At 33.7% G+C, this 26,025-nt stretch overlaps 1 protein-coding gene across 1 annotated transcript in view; it reads left to right on the plus strand.

Moving 5' to 3' along the window:
- Positions 1-26,025, plus strand: part of BNIP3 (BCL2 interacting protein 3) — a 32,371-nt gene that overhangs the window by 3,960 nt on the left and 2,386 nt on the right. The window contains exons 2-3 of the mRNA XM_018461000.1: positions 10,574-10,751; positions 14,907-14,994. Coding sequence (XP_018316502.1) covers positions 10,574-10,751; positions 14,907-14,994 — 266 coding nt within the window. The remainder of the gene's footprint in view (positions 1-10,573; positions 10,752-14,906; positions 14,995-26,025) is intronic.

A 26,025-nucleotide genomic window follows, 5' to 3' on the forward strand; every position in this document is an offset into this window, starting at 1 on the left:
CTTCTTTTTCGGAATTATTGCAAGCATTTTTGATATTCTAAAAATAATCGTCTCTTTTGCCTTCTTTGACTGCTGGGTCATCGACGCGAATAGAATTGGGTCAGCGTCCTGCGAACTCGCGTGGCCCGAGTGTTCTATTTAAATTGGACGAACCCTAATGAGTACGTCGCTCGGTCAAGATCAGGGCCGTATCTGTCACAATGAATGTCGTCGTCACGTCTTTCTCGTCGTTAATTGAAATCTCATAACGAGATAACGTGTTGTGCGCAGCAGAACTAATAACATCGACAATCTAACGCTAGAACGTTCAATGCCACGCTTGATAAAAAAATAATGTTACAATACTTGTTATCTAAATTATCGGAGCAATATCAATTTAGATAGTTTAGATATTAATAATAAGTATCGTTATGTTACTTTGTGATCAAGAATGGCATTGAACGTTCTAGCGTTAAATTACCGTTATTACTAATTCTGCGGTATATGTTAAATTTACTGATAAAAAAGTTAATTTTAACCATTTCTATTGGTTGCCACTGCTCCAATTCAATATGTCATTAATTTAACTGAAACAATGAAGTTGAACGATTTAACTGAAAAAAATGTATTAAGTTTGACTCAAGTTTAGTTTATTATTTATTAAATGTATACATTAATCTCAAATTTAATTTATTATTTACTAAATGCATACATTAATATGACGTTGTTTACTTTGAAACGCTTTGAAAGTATAACCACACAAATTAATGAATTGATTTACATTTTGATTTACATACATACATGGTAGTTATAAATAACGAAATATTATTGAATTTAAGAGATTGATTTATTATTGGTCCTGAAATCTAAATCGTAATTGCTACAGCTCATTATATAATGAAATAACCGCAGAATTTCTGAACGATTTTAGAAAACGAAAAAATATCGAAATCTACTCTCTTTTTCTGTCCGTACTTTTTAATTTGCAAAGTGTAGCCATAAATAAGGCCCGATTTTTCATTTTCTGATTAACTTGTGGTTTAGACTTAACTTGATGATAATGTAAAAGTTGTGTTTTTCTAGCTATGGTTCACTAAATTAATAGTTTTGTAGTGGTAATTTTAAAAGTACTATAAAAAACATACACCATCAGTTTAGTGATTAACCATATCTGTAGAAAAACACAATTTTTACATTGTCAAGTTAAGTCTAAATCACGAGTTAATCAGAAAATGAAAAACTGGGCCTAAGTGAGTTTGCGTACGCGAAAATCAATTTCTTCAATCGAGAAATTAATACTACCGCGACATGAAGTAAATGCTCGGATACGCGATGCGGTCTCCGAGATAACTATTGCAAGAGACAACTGCGTTTCGGAAGAGCGAGTTCGTTCCCATTCGCGGTAACGTGATACGCGATCCTCCGCACGTCGTCCTAACGGATCTACGTGATCGTCCTCAGGAGCCTGGGACTCATTAGAGCGGTGTTGACCCGAAATCATGAGAACGTACTCAGGAGCCTACGTGACTCGGCTCACGCGAATACTCGGATACATTCTCTCGAACAGCTCGTCAAACCACTGCACTGACCTGGCAGGATGCAGGTTAACCACTCGCAAATGGGCATCGAATTTCCATTGAATCATTTAAGCAATCTTCGAAAAAGAGTTTCGATAAATACGCGAATACGGATTTAAATATTAAGTATATGCGCCAATATGATCGTTCACTCGTCAATATCGATATACATATCGGTGATTAAATTACATTATTGTAGAAATAGATAAATGATTTTAGATAGATAAAATAAACAACAATCGGTATCAGTCAGACACTATCCATCTGATTATTATTTGCGGCATTATTAAGATAAGTATTTATCTCGACTTTCCTTTATTCAGTTACAATGTACTTATTGTCGTACATTAAAAGTACCGAGCGGTCATTATTGACTATTTTTTATAGATTAATGTTATATTTTTTATGTAATAGATAGAATTCTGAAAATCTTTAATTTTTCAATAATTGTGTCTTTTATATCGACGAAATATTTAATTTTCTTGATACTTATAATATTAAAATGATTTACTTATCGTCGTTGCTCGTTTCTACTGAAATCACATCCCAAACACGATCTAAAAAATTACACGTGTATCGATGAATATTAATTATTCACAGCTATATATAGATAGAGTCGACTTGAAAGCGCCGAACTTCGAATGTAATAAATTTGCACTTTGTACAATGTTTGTCATCATGCATAAATAAATACGAGAATATTCAGACACAGAGCAGTTTGCGCTCGCCTATTTGCATCTTTATCTGGCTGTCAATAAAAGGATGTTTAATTTAACGCACAGATAAGCGGCACGTTCGTGATTATCGGCTGCGTGCACGCCAACAAGCATGATGTACTAATCGAAATGACGGCAGACTGTCGAAAAGGGGAAGGTATCTATTTTTAGCCGTAAGCTTCGCCGCCGGTCCTTAATCCGATTGATTGAAGCTACCCAGTAGCAATTCCACAGACGTGACACGTGGTAAACGTCTTCCGGATGCGATGCGATCTTGCGAAAATTTCCTCACGATGAGACAGCAGTACGTTTTAGCTTGCGGGAAAATAGATGAGAATTTGTAAGCTTGCTCATTTCATTAGTTAAGCGTATATAAAAATATTATAAAAGCATTTAAAAAGTTAAAAGGATATCCTTTGTGCAGATTAGATGCGTTAAATATCGCGTGAAATATTTCCATTGTGTTTTTAATTAACTTTTATAAACGTTGAGAATAAACGGCTATTAGAGCTTAAATAATGTTCGGTTTGAAAAGCGAATTATATAATTATCATAATCTTTATTGCTGAATAGTTTGGAATTTTTTATTTAAAGTGTGTATAACCACGTCAAACATTCAAACAGGTTAAATACAGTTATGCTTCTACTTGCGGTTTGTTGTCGATACAATGGAGGCTTTTGCCAGACACGTTTACGCAAGAAGTGACAAAGCGTCGGAGATCAGCTTGCACATTCTGCGGTATCATGATACTTTGTAATGTCAACACGTGCTGTCTTGACAAGCACGTGTTTGTTCATATACTGTCAACTTATGGCTAGTTGGTGCAATATTGGCTGCGTTCAGCAGAGAAAGCAGCTTTGTAACTGTTGTAAACTTCTGTAATATGATTGGTTTATACTTTATTTTGTATACTTTTTAGATCCAGTGAGGAATTAAAGGCAAGACCAATCATATTAAAGAATTTTGCAACAGTTGCAAAACTTTATCTGCTGAACGCAGCCATTGTTTCTTCTCTAGCTGATAAGTGCCACTTTAGCACATACAGCTTTTTCAAATTCTTAATCATATCTTGAATACGGAATGAAAAATCATAACGTTATGAAATATATAATTTTTTAAATATGGGAGTTAAATTTTTCATAAATATATGTACTTCTGCTGTCATTTTAACTGTGTATCAAGTGAACGATTGTTTGACGAGTGATTAATAACATGTTATATTTACTGAGGAACAATAAAACCATCCTTCGTTTCACATGAATAAATTCTGGATAAACGTTAAAAATATGCTGTTATTTTCATATTTGAGTCGGAGTGGGCAGTACGATTGAAAGTAACATGTCAAGCTCATCGATTGATGGCCCAAAGTCGGGTTAACGAAGGTTAAGCGACAGTTATCGTAAGTTAATTTACGGGGACAGATAATCGGCAAATGATATGATTAGAAACCGTGCATGTGAAAAATAACAGGATATTTTTAGAAATCAATTGTAGCGATTTTTATATAGACGAAGTCGTACCACGAGGTCAAATTGAAGCTAAACGCAGCAACGTGAGTTAACAAGCCATTGAACACGTTAATAATTAGTACAACATTTAAGACACCTTTTCACTCACTGCTATCTTAGATTGTGACATCAAAAGCGGAAATACATAATAAAAGTTCTTGCAAATTATATTTGTATAGAAATATTTTAATAATCAATAAAATAATACTTGCAATCGATACAATATACTTATAAAATATACTGAAAACTGTCTTCTTATTTCGGAATGAAATAACTCCTACTTACTGCAAATAATATTAATATATCATAATGTCAAATTATATCCAATTTGAGTTATTTTTAATCATTTCTATAAGTCGCCACTGTGCTTCTACTCAATATGTCATTAATTTAACTAAAATGGAGTTAAATAATTTAACGCATAAAAATGTATTAAATTTGACTCAAATGTAATTTATTATTTATTAAGTGCATACGTGAATATGGCTGTTTACTTTGAAAGTAATTACAGAAATTGATTTACATTTTGACACACATAAAAGTTAAAAATACAAAATATTATTTAACTCAAGAAATTGGATTGTCGTTGCTTGACATCTAATAATATAATAGTGAGGGAACAGAAGCCTTAAACTTTTATATTATATATAAAACAATCAATGAAACGGCGATAAAAGAATTAATGTATTATATTAATTTATGTTAATAAAATAAGTTTTTTTTTTCATACTCCGAGACTCTAATCCTTGCATCTCTAAATGTGGCAGTCGGAAATGTTTGTGCGCCTTTTGTCGCGGCTTGCCATCTTAACCGTCGCGTTAGATTTGCGTCTAGTGGGCGATTTATCTCGCGGATAGAAGCTCCGATTTGTCAGCGCTACCAAACGACGTAATCTGTCCACGTTGATTCGCACGAGATCGCCACTGATCAAATAATGGCAATCCTCAAGTCTCTGAATAGGCACTCCGGTGCTTTGTTGATTCCCGACGTCCATCGACGTTTGCAGTCTAAGTGCACAAAGTAGCGACGAGTGCGTCCGTTCGTTCGTAATCAAGCAGGAATTCTGCACGCGGTCGCGATTAACTCGCAGCTCGCGAATAATATGAGAGGATTATGCAAGTAAACGCGATTTGCGCGGTAACGTATGCCGAGTAAACAACGTTCCGCTTCGCGCGTCGACGCCGTTTGCGAATCCGGATGAATTCAGACGTAACGAGAATGGCAGCGTAGGTTGTGAGTCGGCGTTTATGAGCTGCGAATTTAAACGTGCGGAATTTTTGTGGAACGTGATCCCGTACGACGTGAGAAAACGACAGAACGGAGACAGAACTGACGTGAGAAACAAGAGGTTCCCGCCATGTGTCGATTGTTTTCCTGCGTACCACGTTATATAACGTGTATCGATAAATTAATGCTCAATAATATAACGTAAAATCGTTTAAGATTATTAAGGCCCGGTTCCATCAACGTGGATTAATTTATTTAATCTTGGTTTAATTTACTTTTTAACTTTTTCTAACTCTAAGAATTAAAAAAAGATAAATAGTAAGTAAAACAGAGATTAAAGTTAATCTTACATAGACTTTTCACTTTCTGGTTTACACTTAAGTTCATTTAACTTAATGATAATATAAAAATTGTATTTTCCTAATTTTAATCAGTAAAAAGGCTTTATGATTAAATCAAATTATTAATATTAAGGAGTATTAAAGCCAACGCTAATTCTTTTCGCAAAATTGTTTTTGTCTCATTATTGCGTAGTTGATTTAAATTACAAACGTTTCAACCTCTATAATTGAATCATCTTCAGTGTCGAAGAAATCATTAAAAATTTTAATGATTGTACATGCGTACATTGTTTCTTTTTGAAGATGACCCAATTATAGAGGTCGAAACATTTGTAATTTAAATCAACTACACAATAATAACGAAACAAAAATAATTTTGCGAAAAAAACCAGCTTCTTAACATTAATATTAATAATTTGTATTTTTTAGCTATGATTAATCACTAAAACTTGAACTGATTTGTAATGATAACTTCAAAGTTGCTACAAAATCATCAATTTATTAATCATGGCCAGAAAAATACAATTATTATCAGGTTGAGTTCAACGACAAGTTAACCAAAAATGAAAAACCTTAATAATTTTTTCAGGATTGATCCTTGTCTGCGTATCTGATCGCGTAATCAGAAATTCTTCACGTTCGATTTTTTGTCGCAATTCATCGGCGCATCTGGGAAATTAAACGGAACAAAATGTTAGTAACGCGTAACATAATTTTATATTCCGTTATATCTTGCACGGTAAACATCGAGCAATGAAGTATGTCTAAAGAATTTACGTCAAGTGATGCATGTCTCGCACGTTTCGAACGGTGTCAAGCGTTTACTACGTCAACTTTTCCATTTTCCGACGACCTCGCTGCGATCTATTATACATTGTATTATACATTTATGGCGTTATCGCGCGCATCTTTCCGAAGCGACTAACAATGCAAATTGATGTGTCGCATTCGACCTTCCTACGAAACCTACCTGCTGCATTGTTTACAATATAAATATTCTTGCATATTCGAGCGGAACAATATCTGCGGAAATTCTTTGTTGGGAAAATTGTGTTTTGTTTCTGAAAATATTTCGACGAAAAAAATATTCGTACATATCTAAAGTATGTACCGCGATTATGCTATTTTCTTTGCTGATAATGGTTAAAAAAATTAACCGAAACGTACATTTAAATGACCAATTGTCAAATTTTTTTATAATAAATATGTTGAATAGTTTAATATCAACAAAAGGATCTTTTATTAAAATATTAGCGCGCCATCTACAATTTCTTCGATTTCCACTGGCCTAATTTTTCTTTCTTTATTGTATTTGAAAATATTCATAATCGGTGCGATTATAAAATGACAGATAATTATTTCATTCTGATAAACAGGCGAAATATCGTCGCAATGTTTCTGCGTTCTCCTTAAAAAAAAAAAATCTCATAAATTTAATTTACAATCTTAATGCGTTAATACTCAACGAATAGAACGAATTATAGATCGATATTCATAATTGGTTCTTATTTTAAAATCATCTTAAGTAATGTCTCAAGATGTTAATATGATTCTGTGATTGACTTATGATATCTTAAGGCTATATTTAAAACGGTCTTAAATAAGTAAGAACCGACTATGAATACCAGCCATAGAACGCTGCGTGTACAGTAACTATTAATTTTTACAATTCATATCGTTGCAAGAGCATTAATAATCACGTGCGTGCCTACATAGTCGATTATTCATTCCTAAGGCAAGAATCGCGTGATAAACCCAGTGTGTTGTGAATTTTCGGAAGTTCGTGCGTGACAATGAATTTATTGTTTGGTCTTTCACGTATTTATATCGCTGCAGAACGAGAACATTAATCTCTCATACAGAAAAACAATATATAATGGATGTTATTGTAGTTAATTTTTATCTGCAATCATTTGGAACAATCGTGTGAGAGAGCGAATTTTTTTTTCCGCAGGGGTGCGTTCAGAAATTACACCCAGATAACTAAGCTATAGGTTACGTTACGTATATTATAGCAAAAATACACCCTAGAATTATCTAGGCGTAATTTCTGAACGCAGCCTAGAATGCGAGTTTCGAGGGTTTTTTAAAACTATGTTCATGCTGCGATGTCGATGTATCTAATTAGACGAAAGTACGAAAGTGACTAATGACGATTTACGAATAGGTGAACGAACTTGAAGTAAACCTTATCGCCCGGATGATTTGAACGGTTAGAAGAGCGGAAGAGCTGTGGCGGTCATCGCGCCATGCTAATGTCGCACGTGCATCACACGTGATGCGTAACGACCCGCGTGAACATCATGACGATTTATCGTGACTGACAAACCGATTGTCCCAATCGACCTGTTTTTATCCTTCCTTCGTCCTGTCAATTCTCGTGATACATAATAAATTTGCTTACGCAGTCGATAAGAAACGTGATTATGATAGATAGGATATTTGATCGTTAATTGAGGTGATGGGAAATAAAGGCCTAATTACAAAATCTTAAGTTTGATAAAAATTAAAATAACTCGTTACTTTTTTATTAGACCACAAATGAAAAGTATTAAATGTATATTTATATAATGTCCTTGAAAAGTTAATATGTTATAATATTTCTCTATTATGATCTATATTTAAAAAGTTATTTGTAATTTAAAAAATGCACTTAGTCCTTTTTTCCGAATATTGATTATAATATTGTAAGAATCGACAGAAAGAAAAGACTATGAGAGAGAGAGAACTGCAGAAATTTTTTTATTTTCACATTCTTCTAGAAGAAATATAAAATAAATATGAAATAAATTTTACTTTTACTTGTACAAAATAAATTGAAATAATGTTCAATCATCATCTGATGAGTTTTTGTAAGATTTTTTAACATAAATATGTTGTAACGAAAACACATTTTCGTTTAGTCTTTGGTAAAAATCTCATTAATGATTTTAAATCATTTATGCCCTTTTTCCAAATTATATCATTTTCATCATCACAGGACAATCGAAACACGTTCATATTTAACTAATGTAAGCAACGACGAAGACTTGCAAGTTGAAAATTAAGTAAGATAAAAATATATGCGCATCGATAGCGCAGTCGTTCCGTAATTATGCAAGAAATAAAGCGCGTTGGAGCGAGGAATATAAATTCACATCCGTTAAGCTGTTAGCAAATTTATCGTCATAACGACGGTAGATGAACCCGAGATTTCATGGTGATGAGATCATTCTCGTTATGTGATTATTGTTGGAGCTTGCAAGTGCAGATATTTACCATACCATTTTACATACGTGAACTTTATTTAATCGAATTTAACTGTAGTCTGTTTAACATTGAACAGCTTGTTAAGCAGACTAAGATTAAATTCGATTAAATAAAATTTGTTGAATTAACCAAATCTGCAAACAATTAAATGTGTTTAGTTAGTTGAACAAATTTTTTTTCTCAGTGCACGCACGCACGCACGCAAAAGAAAGTTTCTCTGAAGATTCCTATATATTTTGTTTAAGTAGCTTAATATTATTAAATAATTGGCACTTCCATTATTCGGTTATACAGCTGTAGACAGTATCGATGCTATTTATTATTCATGCTATTTATTGTTAGTATTCTAATGAGCTTATTACACAGAAGTTAAGAATCACATATTTATGTGATAATTTGCAAATTGCGAAGTATAATTCTTTGTTATTTCTAAGTTAGTAAAAGATTTGTATTATTAATGGATGCATAATTTTGTATCATTTATCATTATATCATTATTGTTAAGATAATTACTCTTACGTTCTAAATCTATGATTCATTCGATCTACATTTGGCAAACTACTTAACTAATTAACAAACTTATAGATTTCAATTTTGTTAAATATACGATATAAAGGTTAATATTGATCTTGTAGTAAGATTACCTTAGTAAATCGTTGCGCGTTATTTATAACTATTTATTTCGTAATGCATGCTGAGTATTTTATTAGCATACAATGTAAAGAATGAAATTGTTCCGCCAAAACTGTCATTTTAAAATAAATGCGTCGGAGATCTTATTTGTATATCGTGTTTATTTATGTCGAAGAAGTGAGTCTGTTCTTGAAAAACCGTTAATGCAAATACTCGTTCAATCACATTTTTATCTATTAAGTCTTTGTACACGTGTATAAAAGCGTGAATCACGTTATGAATGTTAAAAAAACTATGTATATAAAAATAATCATGAAGTATGATACATAAAGAATATGGTATTAACGGTATATTTATTAAAAAAATAATTTTCTCTTTAAATGCAATGATTTCTTAGATGTAATTATTTTCGAAATTGTAATTTTAATATTTTTTTTTATCCATTTCGAAATATGAAATTTCTTCTGTTTTTGATAATTTTATTTGCAAAAATTAGTGCTATACATATACGATGAAAATTGATACTATAAAAATCGACGTTATATTATTAATTACAAGAAAAGAATATGAAATTTCCCTTCAACTTGACCTCGTGGGGTTATCGTGATCGATATGCTGGCCGTTGTTGCTATTTTTAAAGATATTACAGTGTGTCATCGCGTATGTCGTTCAATGACATTCATTCTCCGTACAATATGCACCGAGTATATTAACATCAGCGTGTTAAAATTTAAAAGCACTTTAAAGATATTAGAAACAACATTTAATATTTAGATATTTCAATTAGTACATTAATAATTAAAATTGAAAAATTATGGCATACATGAGATGTCGTCTCATTAAATTTTCGCTAAAGAAATATGGATTTCAATTTCATCAAGGGTTGTTTTAATACAGAAATGGGGTAGCTGCTTCTGTTAATATATTTACTGTAATAATAACTTGTATTATTTCTGGAAGGAAATTGAAAAATTACGATGCATGATGGCATATATATAAATTTCAATTTCATCAAAGGTCTTTTCAATATGGAAAGAACGAGGTCCTTCTTTTTAGAACTTATTACTGTAATAATACATTTTATTATTTCTAGAAAAAATTTGCTCATGACAATGCGAGTAAAATATAATTGAGTAATTTATTCAGAAAATTACTGTTGGCAGTTGTTATTCATTCTCTCTCGATCGTTTCTAAGAGATAAAATTTTCCTCGTTTGCGGAAACATTGTATTATTATCGAGGGACACTGAAAAGTGGCTGCTGCGCGAATTGCCGGAACTATTGTAAAAGCTCGTGAAAAAAACATTCAGCACAGAATAACAATTTTTTTTCTAACTGTGCAGAGTCCTGGGTGGAGCTGGTGCCGGACCCGCCGTTGGCGTCCCGGATAACGCCGACGCCATTTAGCATTACCGGCGAACGTGAATACCTGCGACTTCTCAGGGAAGCACAGAGGGATTCCACACATTCGTCCGCGAAGCATTCCCTGGCGTCCTCGCGCCGGGACACTCCGAGAGACAGGTATAAAACTTTTTTATTTTCCAGATCTTTTATCTTCCAAGTAAGTTTGCGACGCCTCGGCGAAGATCGCGTGGGACACATAACTTTTCTATACTTTAAGAACTAGAAAGTAAGCGATATTTCAGAGTAAAATACCGCTTTTCGAGAAGTGATTTTTTGGGAAAATCTTCTTGATCGTCGATTTGCCAGAAATCAAATTATGGTTTTCGGAAATTGCGACGATTGGACTTGGACGGTTCTAACCAAAGTTAACTTTCTGCAGAGTTTATTGAATCATGGTACACAAAAAATTAAACAGTAAGATTTAAGCAGTAAAAAAATCAATGGATTTGCTACTGTTTACGTTATGCCCTTACGATATCTACTATGATCTACTTGCTTGAATTGTGCTTCAATTTTTGTGTACCGTGGCCTTTAAAGTACCTTTTCATGCTGATGATACTCGATTCATTTTTAGTGTCGAAATAGATTACACAATAAAATTGATCATACAATAAAAATTGATGAATATCAAACGTCACTTTTGACCTATTTTGACGTTAAAAATGAACGTCGAATGTTAGTATGAAAGGTACCTTCATTACACGCGCGACAGAGCCAAGCACGCGGGGATTCGAAAGGCGCTTTGAAACAGTATAGCCAATTCTTATAATCTCGAGATAGTTTGAAGACTCGGCCAACAAAGCCGGCCGTTCAACTTACACCTATATTCACTCAAGTTCTCGGTGCGCAAAAGACGGTGTTTCCCCTCTCGCATATCCTGTACAAGTACGAGAGAAAACGTCCGCTTCCGTTCCCTTTCCTTCTTGGAAAGGACTTCGGAGTAAGAAAAGCAGCATCGTGAGTCAGAGGCGAGGAATGACGATCTGTACGTGAAGAACTATTTTTTTTAGTCGCTTCATCATCAAGCGTCGGGGTGTGGCTCAAGGTCGCGTAGATAAAAACAGTAAAAGGCGAGTGACCTTACTGAGTACATTACAAATTCGCTTGGCGAATTGCGGATTATGTACATAGAAATAACTTTAGAGTAAAAATTCAAAATTATAACTGAAAGAACAATTTCTTATTTTTTGAATTTTGCGCGGCTGACTGAAAGGCTGCAAAAATTCATACTTTTCTTTTAGAGCAAACTTTTCATAAACTCGAGCAGAATTTAATCGATATATAATTATTATAATTACTACATTGTTACCTGTACTTTTAAATTGACTTTAAACAGTGCGTTAAATTGATTTTCAGTTGCGATCGTGTCGCGATAATCGTAGCAATGTCGCATATCGCTCGTAAAGAACAAAGAGTTATAGCTACAAGTAAAAAACATTTATATTTTTACTTTCGCTGTTTAGACGACTGAATTAACACGTGGCTCTTAACAGGATTAAAATAGCGTCATTGAGAGACCCGCGTAAATATCTTGGCAAGAGAATAACTAATGCGCGTTTGTATGACTTGCTGACAAAGGAACGTAGTTCGATATTCTTTGTGCATATATTGATCTATTAAAAATATCAGTCGCTGATTCTCTGACGTAAAAAAATTTTTAATGATCTGCGAGAAATATTATACATGGTACTCAGGCGCGTCATAACAAAAAGCATTGATCTGTGGTCATTCGTGTATATGTTTCTCTAACAATAAGTGATGTTATCTCGAGCATGAAAGTCACGATCCTGTTATTAATACCTACACAACAACGAATATCCACTTTAATCACGAGACGACCATTTTGCGGTATATAATGTCGTGCACATCACATTGAATTGTTAACCCCCTTTATGCTCAATTTTATTAATGTAGATTAATTTTACTCTCAGTTTAATTTATTTTTTATTCTTTTCTAATGTTTAAAACTATATAGAAACAGATAAAAAGTAAATTAAACTAAGATTAATGTTAATCTATATTAATAGAAATGGACATTATTTACTGCTTCGTCTGTACACTCGGCGTTATCACCCGTCGTCTTTGCGAAAAAATTTTGAAGAAGAAAATTAACATAGACTATTTAACCGGTTTGACAAACGACATGAGTACGGTAGTTGTTAAACGTTTTAACACAGAGGGAAATAAATATACATTTATTAAATATCGTTTCTAATGAAAAATTTTATCATCATTATGCACGATTATTGAATTAATAAATTTTTATTTTTTAAAAGAATAAAAAATTATAAAAAATTAATTTTTATATAAATATATATACAGGGTGTTTCCAAATTAAATGGCAAAACTTCGGGAGCGTGTAGAGGAGTAAAAAACTAAGAAAAAAAGTCCTATAGACATATGCTCACTTTTTGAATGTGGTAGGGATAGCGATTATCTCCTTTTACAGTTCGCCAAATTGTTTGTGGTGACACTCCCAATACAGCCGACGCATTCCGAACGCTGGTCTCAGGATGATTGTCAAAATGTTGTAAAATACGATTCCCTGCCTGCAAATCTCTTCGTAACGCTGCTTGAAATCGGTTGTTTTCTTGTCGAATTGAAAATGTTCCAGTCTCTCGCAATCTATTAAATGTCAACATAAACACTCTTCGGTTTGGCACTCTTCTGTTTGGAAATCGTCGTGCATATTCTCGCACCGCCTTTAAAGCATTACCGTTGCAGAAACCGTATACAAAAACCATATCAGCATATTCACTATTAGAATACGTACGCGGCATATTGCAAAAGACAAAATTCATCTACTGTTAAAGGCTTTCAAAGAGCGACTGACAAATTCATAACAGAAAGTGGAAAATGTAATCAAATATGTCGGTGCTAGATATGGCAAGAAATGTAAACATTTTTTTTCGATTTCTCTGAAACGGAGCAAAAACGAGCATATGTCTATAGGACTTTTTTTCTTAGTTTTTTACTCCTCTACACGCTCCCGAAGTTTTGCCATTTAATTTGGAAACACCCTGTATATACGTAATCTAGACAGAAACAAACGTTTCTTAGAAATTTAATTCCGCCAGGACATTCGTATTAATAAAAATTAACTTAATCAGTAATTAGATATATGATAATAAACTACATCAGATTACGTATGATATCTCATTAAAATGTGGGAGAGACTAAGATATTCTCTCTATATATATATTTCTCTATATATTTAAACGATTGTGAAGTTAAAGTAAACATAGTGTGCTTTATCTGGAAAAAAGAAAAATCAAAGTAGGAGAGTCGATAACGCGTAATACAGGTATATGATGCACTTGATATAAATGTGCTTATCGCGACTTGCAGCTCTTCACCGAGATGCATCGGTGATTACGAGCTCGATAGCGATTGCGCTGCTTTTCGTCGTGATATCGATGCCAAACGCAAGGATAACCACAGCTGTCAACCGCATTGCAACTGCGAATGTCGGTTCGATTGCAGTTTACGATGTACTGATGGATTACGCATAATACACGGGAGGTCGCAAACTTCCAAGGCGATATATTATCGCGGCGACTTTTCGCGCGTCATTTTATCGCTTGACCGGAACGAATCCGGCGATAAGCAACTTGGCGACACTTCTCAGCAATTCTTGCACAAATCAATCGAAAGAAAAACGGACAAAATAGAATATTCATTTTGCGTTCTACGAATAATATAATAAAAATAATATATTTCTTTATCTGATTTTTGACATACATAAATTTCAAAATTAGTCTCTGTGGTTCAGATTAATACCAAAGTCAATATAGAATATTTGATTTTTAATTTGATATATTTATTTAATATATCGACTCCATTTCTGTTTGTTTTATTAAACTGGTACATATATATATACATATATAAAACGAAAATTTTTTTAAGATACACGAAATATCAAAATCAAATGAGAATTATAAAACAATGTAGATTGAACGCGAAACAATTTCACAAAGGAAGAATTCAAAATTCTCTTATTTCAATAATGCAAACAATTAAAATATTTTATTAAAAAAAAGTGACCAAAAACACATTTTATAAAATATAATTTGATACTTTAACATTCTGATCATCTGTAAAAACAGCACGTGGAGAATCGTCGCAGTTTTAAATCAAGTGAGTCATAGCGATAAGTGTTGAGTAATGTTGGTTAAATAAATAAGTGTAAACAACAACGATCTCTATTGGTCACCACTTACATTATCTGCAACGTTTATGGATCATAACATGTCTTTTTGCTTGAATTTGCAGCCCGAAGAGCCCTCCGAACAGCCCGAACACAGAACTCTCAACCGAAGATGAACTCAAAGGAGTCTATATAAATTACGGCTGCAACAAGGTCAGTTTCAATCGATTCTTTACTACGTATTCTTTACGATTTGGCTTGACTATAGAAAAGCACGATGTATGGCGTTTATCTATGTGTGCGTAATTACGTTTGTCCCTAATATATCGCGCGATATGCTCGGTTGCGAATATACACGATAATTATCGGAATCGTCCTAGAAATATATTGCAATCGCAATCGGATTTTTTCTCGGAAAATGTCTGCCATCAATATTGCCTTCACTGTAGTATATATCATCATTTTACTTTTGACTCACGTTACTCGAATTCAATATAGTGAACAACGTTATAGTTGAAACGAGGACAAAGTTTTAACTGTCGCATAAAGTTGGCAAAGTTTGGAGTTATAGCTATGCTTGAAGCAAGATATTATATCTCGGTACGCGACTTATTACACATTTTTCTTTACTATACATTTAATTTAAAATCCTATCTTTACGAGTGATATTAATGAGTAATTTGCATAATTTCTTTCTTTCACTCATTGTTGTTTCAACTATTTAATAACCTTTCGTCTGCGATCATATTTTTATTCCCTTCTTCTGCAATATTTTTTAGATACAAGTGAAATTTCACTTTTCAAAGTTTTCCGAAAAAGTAGGTCGGAATCCGTTTCTTCCTTTTAAAATATCTTTTTGATACAAGCGAAATTTTTACTTTCAAATTTCTCTAAAAAAGAAGGACGGAGTTCGTTTCGCCCTCTTGAAATATCATGTTAAAAAACTGTTTGGTAATGTAAGTTGATGACATCGAGATATTGTTTCGCAAACCCGATTATAATTTCCAAGGACTTCGCCAACCTCATGCGACAGTTGTGAAACTTCGTCCTCATTTCAAGTATAACGTCCAACTTTGTTTTCTTTATCGAACTGGAAAAAAAATGACATGTATTATTTTTAAAAAGATATGAAGTACTAAAATTAGATAAGAAAATTACAAAGCGATATAGTCTGAGTGAGAAATATAGTTAATAATTCCACAATAATTCCACAAACGCGGAGGAAGAATTTAAAATTCTTTCGTTTCAAAAAATACGAACACGAAAATATTTCCAACGAAGCTATATAGCGTTAGATATAAAAGATGGGGTGGGAATAATATTGATTGAACTCATACACCTCTATATGCGCGCGATATCTGTATTCGCTTATAGCGATGCGCAACTGGTTTTATCGAACGGACCGTTTCTCCTGTACAAGGTCTGCGGATCACTGACTCCATTAGCGCCGTGCCCCTTGTAGCCGTGAGCTACCGTGGATTACCACGTGTACCGATCTGCACAAAGTCTTAACGCCACTGCAATCTCATTCTTCCTTTCGTCGTGCCCCAGTTTCTTAGAGCCTAACAAAATCGCGTTGCAGCACGTCGTGCTTCTTGGCATGGTTCTTGTACGGCTCCCTCGGTCGGAACGATGATCTTCGATATTGCGCAATACAATTCTAAGTAGGGATCTGTTCGACAAAGCACGCAGTATTTGAATCAAAGGATCTTATATGTGCACAATTTATTTATCTGATTTTTGTGCAATATTTAATTTTTCGAAATTTAATATTTTATCTTGATAAATATGATGATACAAAGGATAAGAATTTTCGTTTACACTGAAGAGGACCCAATACCAGGGTTGAAACGTTCGTCTGTATTTAATTCAATTATAATATATATTATATTATTACACACGAAAAACTTGTGTTGGGGCTCACATTGGTTTATCCTTTGTATCATCATATTTATTTGTTTAACTGTAGGAGCTTTTACTTTTAATTTAAATTTTATTTTATCTTGAATTATCATTTTTAATGTTCACATTTATTTAAATTAAATTAGATTTCTGAAATTATATATATTTATCACATGTCACACAAAAAAATTTTCTTTAAAAATTTCCTTTAAAAAGAGTTGAATTAATTCTGAAATAAATTAATAACTCATGTAATGACGTTTAAATCGATTTTTGTAATCCACGTAAAAAATGAAAACAAATATTCGTGTACACATAGATAAAAAAGTCAGATAAAAAAATATCGCATGATACAATATCTTTGTATTGTTAGATGGTTAAAAATTGTACGAGCGAGTCGCAACTAATTGTAAGACAATTTACATGCAAATACGACGTCAACTATTCATGCGCCAAGTGCAGCGGGAGTTCCAATGACATTTGCGCATCTCCGTCGCAATAGATAGTTATTGAAATACTCTTTCTCGCGCTCTTGATTATTCGAGAGATATCAAAAAATTCTGATATCTCGCGCGATAAAATCCATGATATTTCCGCGAGATCGTGAGGAATATCCGCTAACAAAATGCCCGGATATTTACGAAAGAAAAAAAAACGAATAGATCAGAGAGGCGATTTTTGAAGAACTTGTTTCAAAATGTTTGATCAATTTCCTTGACTTGATAAATTCAGTTTTAAAGTTGAATTTAGATTAATATTCTCACGTTGAAAAAAACGTTTTTGCAATGATCTTTTTAATTTCTTGTCGGGATTGAAGTAAATTTTTTTCAGCAAAAATTCCTACGATAATAATTTTGTGATCTTGACAAGATCTGCAGTCATAATTAGACAGGTTGAAGGACGTCTTTGTGTTTAACTGCGTGAGAGAGAGAGAGAGATTACACGATTCTTGTTTTTAAATATGCGTGCAGAGATTCTCCAAATGTATAATGTTTTATTATGTATTTTGTATTATTTAACATAATTTTTCCATAATCTGATAAATCTGATATTCTCATAAATCTTTTCTTTTGACTTCATTTGCCTTTCTATGTGTAAAAGAATAAAGTTGTTGACACGTTTTTAGACGCTCACGTTTATAAATTAGTTTTTGTCGTGCGAAGAACATTTATTATTACGTCCATTCGTTTAACTTTTTTATCAGTTTGTATAAAAAGAGACTTAATGATGCATGACACAATATTTTATTTGATTATGTGGAAGATATGTACGAATGTTATTACACTGTGATAGCGTTTGCATTTGCTTTTGCAATAAGGACATGTTTTCGGATCGACTTTCATAGAAACGTGATAGAAACACAATAATCATTACGGTAGTCGCGATGTCTCTCCTGTTTGCGCTTTTATCTCTGAGTCGAGAACAAATAGACGCTGTTATCGGAATTAAACAGGTTCTTGAGAAAATACGTAACATCTTCGCGAATGACTCGCATAAAGCAGCGCGAGGTTGAGAGATCGACTCGAATCCAATGAATTGTCGATAAAGCTGGACGCGCGGGAACTTTATTATGTTACGGGGAAGACGAAAATAGCGACGAAGACTGACTGTATTGTGGGGTATGAGTAATGATAACAAGTGGAATCGAGGATCGTGTAAGGTTTTTCTTCCATGAGTCACTCGCTCTCGCAATCTTTGTATCGGTGAAAAGACTCGCTACCATTGAAATGCGTACATATGTATTAGTCATTAGTGTATCTTTCGCTTTTAACATTTTTATTGGTTTTTCTCCAAATTTATCTCTCCATACGAATTACACAAATGATGATCTACCTGTCGTTATCGCTGTATGTTCGAAGTTAAATATAATTGCGTTTTATCAGTTATATGCGCATTTTCCTTTATTGTTGTAATATGCTTTTATTTTTACACAAAGACTATATATTTGTAGTGATGGGAATTATTTGTTTACGAAGACTTTTATTAGAATTGCGTATTTACAAACACTTTTAGGAATGACGTATTTATAAGCGAGAATCGTCAATCTACAAACATGTTTATGCTTAAGAGCCTAGATAGAAAATTGTTTGTATTAATTTAGGAGGTAACATTGGAGGTATGACTTTTTCCTATTTTTAAAAATCTATTTCTCTCTCTCTCTCTCGCGTATATTATATTACATAACTTGGAATACTTTAATTAATTATTCTCCTCACTTCCTTTTTTTTATACTAATTACTTCACGATATATCACCCAACCGTTACACTTTTACTATCTCTCGTTATTTTCCAACTTTCATTATTACGTCGGCAATATATAATGTACTTTCCTTCGACTGACAATAAGATATGAAATTCCAATTAAATAAATCTTACATTAAAGTATAAAAGTAAAATAGGAAAAGCTATATTGAATCTCTCTCTGAATATCTTTTGAATTGCGAAGACTAGACTATCTAATTTATCGTTACGTCAACCAAAGAAATCATATCAGTTATCCGAGAATCTCGCCGTGCCTGTACGACAATAGTTCAAGATGAAAAATGGAAAATCGATCTGTAAGAATAGCCGTGTTGCACGCAACGGTGCTCACGCAATCTTGTAAGCCGATCGACGCTTTTACTCTTCTTCTGGTATCAGCTCGCAAACCGGTTGTTGCGCATTTGAAGTGAATGTATTCGCGCGATCGTGTTAATGCGTCGCGAATCAGTAGAAATATTCTGCATTATATGTGCTAGTAACAATGTATCTATAATATATTTGTATATACAGGATGTTTCAAAATTCGTGATTTAAAATCTCATAGCAAAAAAATTCTCAAAAGGTTAAATAAAAAAATTATTTCTAAATTATTTTTATTTTAAGCAGTACTTTTTTTTAAATAATAAAGATTTAAATATAACCCGTTATAGATTATGTTTTAGATGGCCATCTGTTCATGAGTTGCACGTGCGGTAGCTTAGTGAGCGGTGGTAAGCACATTTTTTAGCGCACTTAATATTCACAGGTGATTATCTAAACATAGTTTGTAATTGGTCATATTTAAAGTTATATTTTAGAAACTATTGCACAAAGTAAAAATTTACTTATAGGGTGTCTCAAAATTCGCGACTCAATATACCTACTGTAGCAAGAAAAAGTTTTCGAAAAAATTAAGTAAAAATTTACAAATAACTTATTTACTTAATTTTTCGGAAACTTTCTTGCTATAATATTTTGAGTCGCAAATTTTTACATTATATATATATATACACACACACACACATACACACATACAAGTATGTGTTTATAGCTAATAGGGCTCTAATTTTATTCCGTTTTTCGAAGATACGTGTAAACGTAAAACGTTTATCCGTTTATATTCGCTTTCAAAAAAACGTTTACACGTTTAATTAGCATATCCGTTTATAAAAGAAACATTTTTCCGAATATACGTGTTTTATTATACATTTAAACGAAAATACATGTACATGTATATTTAACATATCCATCTATGAAAAACATCTTTTCGAATATTTTAACGTTTTTTAATAAAATTAAAAATCGAATTTTTTGCATTTTCTCAATTCATCACATTCCTTAATAAAGGGATAGAAGGATAATTTATATAAAAAAAGTGAAAATATTCGGAAAAACGATTCTAATAAATGGATATGCTAATTATACGTGTAAACGTGTTTTCGTTTAAACGTATAATAGTTAATTACACGTATATTCGGAAAAACGTTTCTAATAAACGGATATACTAATTATACGTGCAAACGTATTTTCGTTTAAACGTATAATAGCGAGCCCTAATAGCTAATCCTACTTATAAAACTGTATCCCGCAACATAGTATAAAATATTTCGAATAATGTGCATTAATAATCCTATTTAAGGGATGACGCTATATTTTTTCTACATTCGACTGTGCTTATTGCAAGCGATGTTTGTCAGTGAATCAAAACACCGACGCAAATGAATAGTTAATATAACACAGGACGCAATGCAGTTACTTTATACGCTGGAGAATCGCGGTGGCGATTCCGTTCCATTGTCGTGCACGTTCGTAGCGTGGAATTTAACGAATTTGCGGCGGAACGGATGCGATGAATGCAGAATTTGTGGCATGAAATTAATGTAATCTTGTTATTAAAGTGTATTCAATCGATCGATGGAAAAAACAATCCTCAAATAGATATTGCGCTAAACTTATGCAATAATAAAAAATGCATGTAATCTCAATAAATATTTTCGATAAATATAAATCTCGGAATGAACCGTACACACAGCGTAGATTAATTTTTAATTTATTATTACTGTTATTCAGCGTGAAAATTACATTAAATTCGCGATTTTAATTTGGTCGAAATTATCTTTGCGGACATCGTTCAAACTAACGCTGAATAAATCTTGAACGAATCTTCTTGCGTTCCGTAAATTCTCCTAAAATTTTTTAGTATCCATTTATTAGTTTATTTATTATAATAAATCCTGTCATTTCCGTGATAATTCTTGCAGCATCGAATGATTTCTGGCTATTGAAAGGCAACGCCTTCATTGCTTCTTCGCAAAACTCTATTCAAATCGGGGGAAAGCAATGATTGCGTAATCGGGAGTAACAGATTGTCTTCGCGGCGCTGTCACTATGACGTAAGTTAAACTTTATTGAACGCCAGCGCGATGTAGCCGCTTAAATAGAATGACGGTTCAATGAAGATACGATTTCCGCGACGTGCCATTGAATGATGTGGCATTGAGGACCGATCGCGTCACGGACGTCGCGATCGCGAGCGTCACGACGTTCTTTAGCGTCACATGAAAATTGATAGCCGCCACTGCGTTTCACGCGCGTTGCACGTTGCATGCATGCAATGTCACGGCGAAGAAGCGTCGGTTATAAGCGTTAAATATAATGCAATATCTTTCCTCGAATTTTTCGTGAAGCACGCGGTGCGTTCTTCCCGGACGTTCACGTGGGTTGCAATTCGTTTATTTAAACTTCCGTCCGTTGTTTACGCGTGTGCAATCGGCGCATGGTGCATCTGGCAGCCTGGTGCTATCCGGAACTGCGCCCACTTCGGGAACATATTACATTCTCCGATATGGGTTGTTGCGAATAGACGCGCGAAAACACTCGTGGTAGGAGAACGACGGTTCTCGACTATTGTTTAATGTAATGGTTAATTGCACGGGAAGTATCACGACCTGCGTTTTCCATTGCGTCGCGATTAAATAGAAATTTCGAAGAGAGAAAGTGCCTTTTTTTTCAAAAGTCCTTTTCAGGAACAGCTGAATATTTAGAACATTAAGTTTTGTTTTATTAAAATATTTTTCAATCGTTAATTTGATGAAGATTAATTTAATTGTTAGTGGTGGAAAAATTTAAATAATAATTATTTAATTTTTTCAATAATTAAGTATAGTTGTAAAAATAATGCTGATAATAAATATATAATTACAAAAAAAATAGAGAAAAAATTGTGTAGCACTATTCGTTTTGAATATCAAATGCAACTATTACTCGAATTGATATTATTGAAAAAAAATTTTTAATATATCTAAATTAACTGAATTCTCTAAATATTTAGCTGTGGCACCGTAATTAGCGAGGTGAGATTATTTGCGTTTGTTCGTTCTCGTTTGATTTGGGTCCAGCTTTATTTACGAATGTTAAAATGACAAAGTCTGATTTTTTTTTCGATTCGTCGAAGGATTTATATAGTTGGGAGAAAAGTATGACATTAAATGACTTCAGGGACGCTTCATTTATGATATCGTTAATGAGGCGTCGCGTCGCCGTCTTGCCGCTTTGTCTTTTAAATCGGGACGTTTCGCGGCCACTGCGCTTCCTACGTCGTGGACCCCTACTCGTCGTCGTCGGCGGGAAGAAAAGCGGGGTCGGGACAGCACGCGTGGAGGCACTCTTAGGAACGTCGTAGTATCGACTGGCCAATAGCCGGTCGTGCCGAGCTCACGCCATGCACGACGTCGGCGCCGTCGTGTAAATCCATTCTCCTTTCGGACGCCACCGCGCCAACGTTTACGATCCGACACGCGACGACGCTTTGTTGACTTTCCCCGACTCGCGCTGCAAAAAAAACCGACGTAATTACCGCGAGAGGCGTGTCTCGGATTTGGATCAATCTGGCATTTAAATTTAACTCCGGTGTTACTACCATGGATGAAAGAAAACGCTCCATGGTTAAGTCCTAGCTAAACTTCACCAGCGTGACGTTCATCGATTGCAATTAATTAAAAAATATAATAAAATGAGTATTTAAAATTTGTTTGAAGCTATTTAAAAAATTATGTCTTTTGCAAGTCTGGGTGAAGTTTTGCTTAGAGAAACATTATTGAACTAAGGGAAAACAGGAAAAAATAAGATGAAGATAAGGACAAGAATAAATCTTTAGGATTTTATGTTGCATCGCATCTCGCAATCTTGATCCGTAACATCTGATCCTTCTTTCGCATTCGTTGTTTCTGCTTTTTTGCCACCTGTTCTTGAACTAGAAACTCGTTCTTTCGTATTTTCTGGGAAACTTAAAGAAAAAGAATAGCAAGTAGTGAGTTGAAAAATAATTGTATATACGATATCGATATAATTATATATATAATATAAATAAAATAAAGAAGAATAGAAAGTAAGCTCGTTAGTTTGCACAGCAAAAATGCCAAATAAGGACGACCAAAATACGAATAAATTTCGTATTAAAATAATACATTAACTTTTTATTATTTAAAAGAATATAAAATGAAAACATTTCTAAAACAGTCTTCATCAGTTCAAAAATCCCTAATAAATAAAATATATCAATACATTTTTTTTCAGCGATAAATTAATCTTAAATTTAAATAAAGTAAATTTTATTAATAATTGTTGATAATAACTCTTGCTAATAATTGTTGAATAATTACTAACTCAGGAACGAGAAATTGCAGTTTACTTTACAATGAGACCCAGATGTCGCATTAGATGTTGAATTGTATTTTAATTTTATATTGCATTGCACTTTCATCGTTGTCGTCTTGATGGCGTATAATGGACACGCGCGACTCAAGGGATCCAAGGCAAGCAATGAAAAGCAAATACAGCCGTAAAAATTATTTATATTTACAGCGTAAAAGCGTAGAAGATATAACGGCGACATGCGGCTTTTCACGATCGATCGACAACGGCACAACGCTTCTCATAATCGAGAAGCGTGATGCGTGCTTTGAATTAAGAAACCGACGACACATAAAAAACTTCCACACGCGAGTATGTATATCGATTTTCGAGTTTTTCGTGCGTTTGTCGCGTTATAGTTGCGTTGAGTTGCGTGTACGCGGCGTAATTGTCGCACGAAAGGCCGCTGTTTTTTCTTATAAAAAGTCCATTAAAAATCACGAAGTGTTTTAAGATAAAGTTTTAAGATAATTAAGCGCATGATGTATAATTGTATATCTTTAAAGAGATTTTAATTTGTACTATATATATTTTAATTATATTTTAGTACTTTATATATTTATATTATATTTTATATTAATATTATATTATATTAATATTATATTTTAATTTACATATTATTATTAATTTATAATTTATATATTCATTAAGTGCACGGTATGCAATTGTATATTAATAAAATTTAATTTATTATTTACATATTTTATCATATCTGCGGTCTGCGGATTTTTAAGTAAATAATGTCGTAAGTGTCAAGCAGATGTACGTTTGAAATAAATATCGTTGCTTGGAGAACTCGCGGCGGCAAATGTTCGAATTATTGGAGTTATCTTCGTGGGTTTATCGATCTCTCTTGATACATTGGACCTCGATGAATTTATATGCAACAATGTTTCCTCGATATACATCCGTACTTCGCATGCTTCTGATCGGAATGCGAAAACGATACAGCGAGCGTCAAGGCAATCCGCAGCAATCCGAGAACAATCTGTTCTCCGATCGTTGCTATTCTGTTAGCTGATCATCGTTGTTCAATAATAATCGGAAAAGTAATGATTCTGATGAAGTTATACGAGTCGCGTCGTGCATTTGCACGCGCAATCTTTGCGTTGATTGATAGCACTGGTGAATCATTGAGGGATTAAACTTTATCTTAGCAATAATAAAGTACAATGATAAAGTGATCGTAAATGTTCTGACATTGGCACAAAGAACAATGGCACGTGGAAGCAGGTTTATTTTTAATAAATCATTTCGGAGAAATATCATTTCGGAAACAATCCGAAACGCGAAATGTAAAACGTAGTAAAGTTACAAAAAGAAATAAAATAAATTTCTACTAATGAGATAAAGAGAGAGAGAGAGAGAGAGAGAGAGAGAGAGAGAATGAACTTCGATTTTCGACTAGCTTAGATAAATGTCTATCAATATTTCATTGATATAAGTTAATTACAGAATATTCTTTTCGCATAAATTACAATTCATATCGATAAGTCAAGCGAAATGCAAATTGCTACCGTCTAAGTAAGTATAGAGACGGCCACGCGGTTACCGTCGCGTCATTAAGAAGATTGGACTTATCTGTTGATTCTTATAACCGGACATTGTCTTGTATATACATACATAATGAGCTGAGTTTGTCCATCGTTAGCCCCAGCAGAAGAAGTAAGAAGATAATAATACAAAGCTCAATTTTATACGCGCCAAATGCCGATTTAATTCGAAAACATCGGCATTTGATTTCCGTTAGCGTTTTTTCCTCAACAATAAACGGATAATGAATTATACTGTAATTATATATAATTATATATAACAGATTATATATATAACAGAGAGTAAACACGGGAACTGTACGGACGCTGTTTTTAACGGATACTCTGCGTGCGTATAAATCGTGTGACTCATAAGTTATCTTTGCGCGTTCTTGTTCTGTCATATTGCGTATTAAATCGATGACCCAGTTTGAAATAGAACCGACTAAAAGTCTCTCGTTCCAGAAGAGAAATAGCTCATCAAACATTTAAATCTCTCCTCGATACGGAGGAGGCTCCGAGTAACTCGCGTCACGTCCTGGTTTCCCCCTTTCCTCTTTACACAATCAATTCACACCTTCCTGAGCGATCGTCTCGTCCGAGTATTGTTTACAGCTGGCGTTTATGCGCACAACTTGCAATATACTGCGCATATCAGATCCGATATACGACATATAGTAGATATGTGCAACACTGGCGGAACGCCAAAGGTCATTCTTGAGCATTCACTTTTTCACGCGACGCGATTACCATTCATAGATATAGAGAGTGCTCCGTGCGATTAATTCCTCGTTGCTTTCCCACCCCGTTGAACTTCTCGTAACCGGAATGATTAATTTGGAGTCTGTCTTGTTTTGTTGCGCGGCACGATAACCGT

The sequence above is a fragment of the Mycetomoellerius zeteki genome, unplaced genomic scaffold (genome assembly GCF_001594055.1).
Source record: "Mycetomoellerius zeteki isolate Tzet28-1 unplaced genomic scaffold, Tzet1.0 scaffold98, whole genome shotgun sequence".
Taxonomy (NCBI): Eukaryota; Metazoa; Arthropoda; class Insecta; order Hymenoptera; family Formicidae; genus Mycetomoellerius; species Mycetomoellerius zeteki.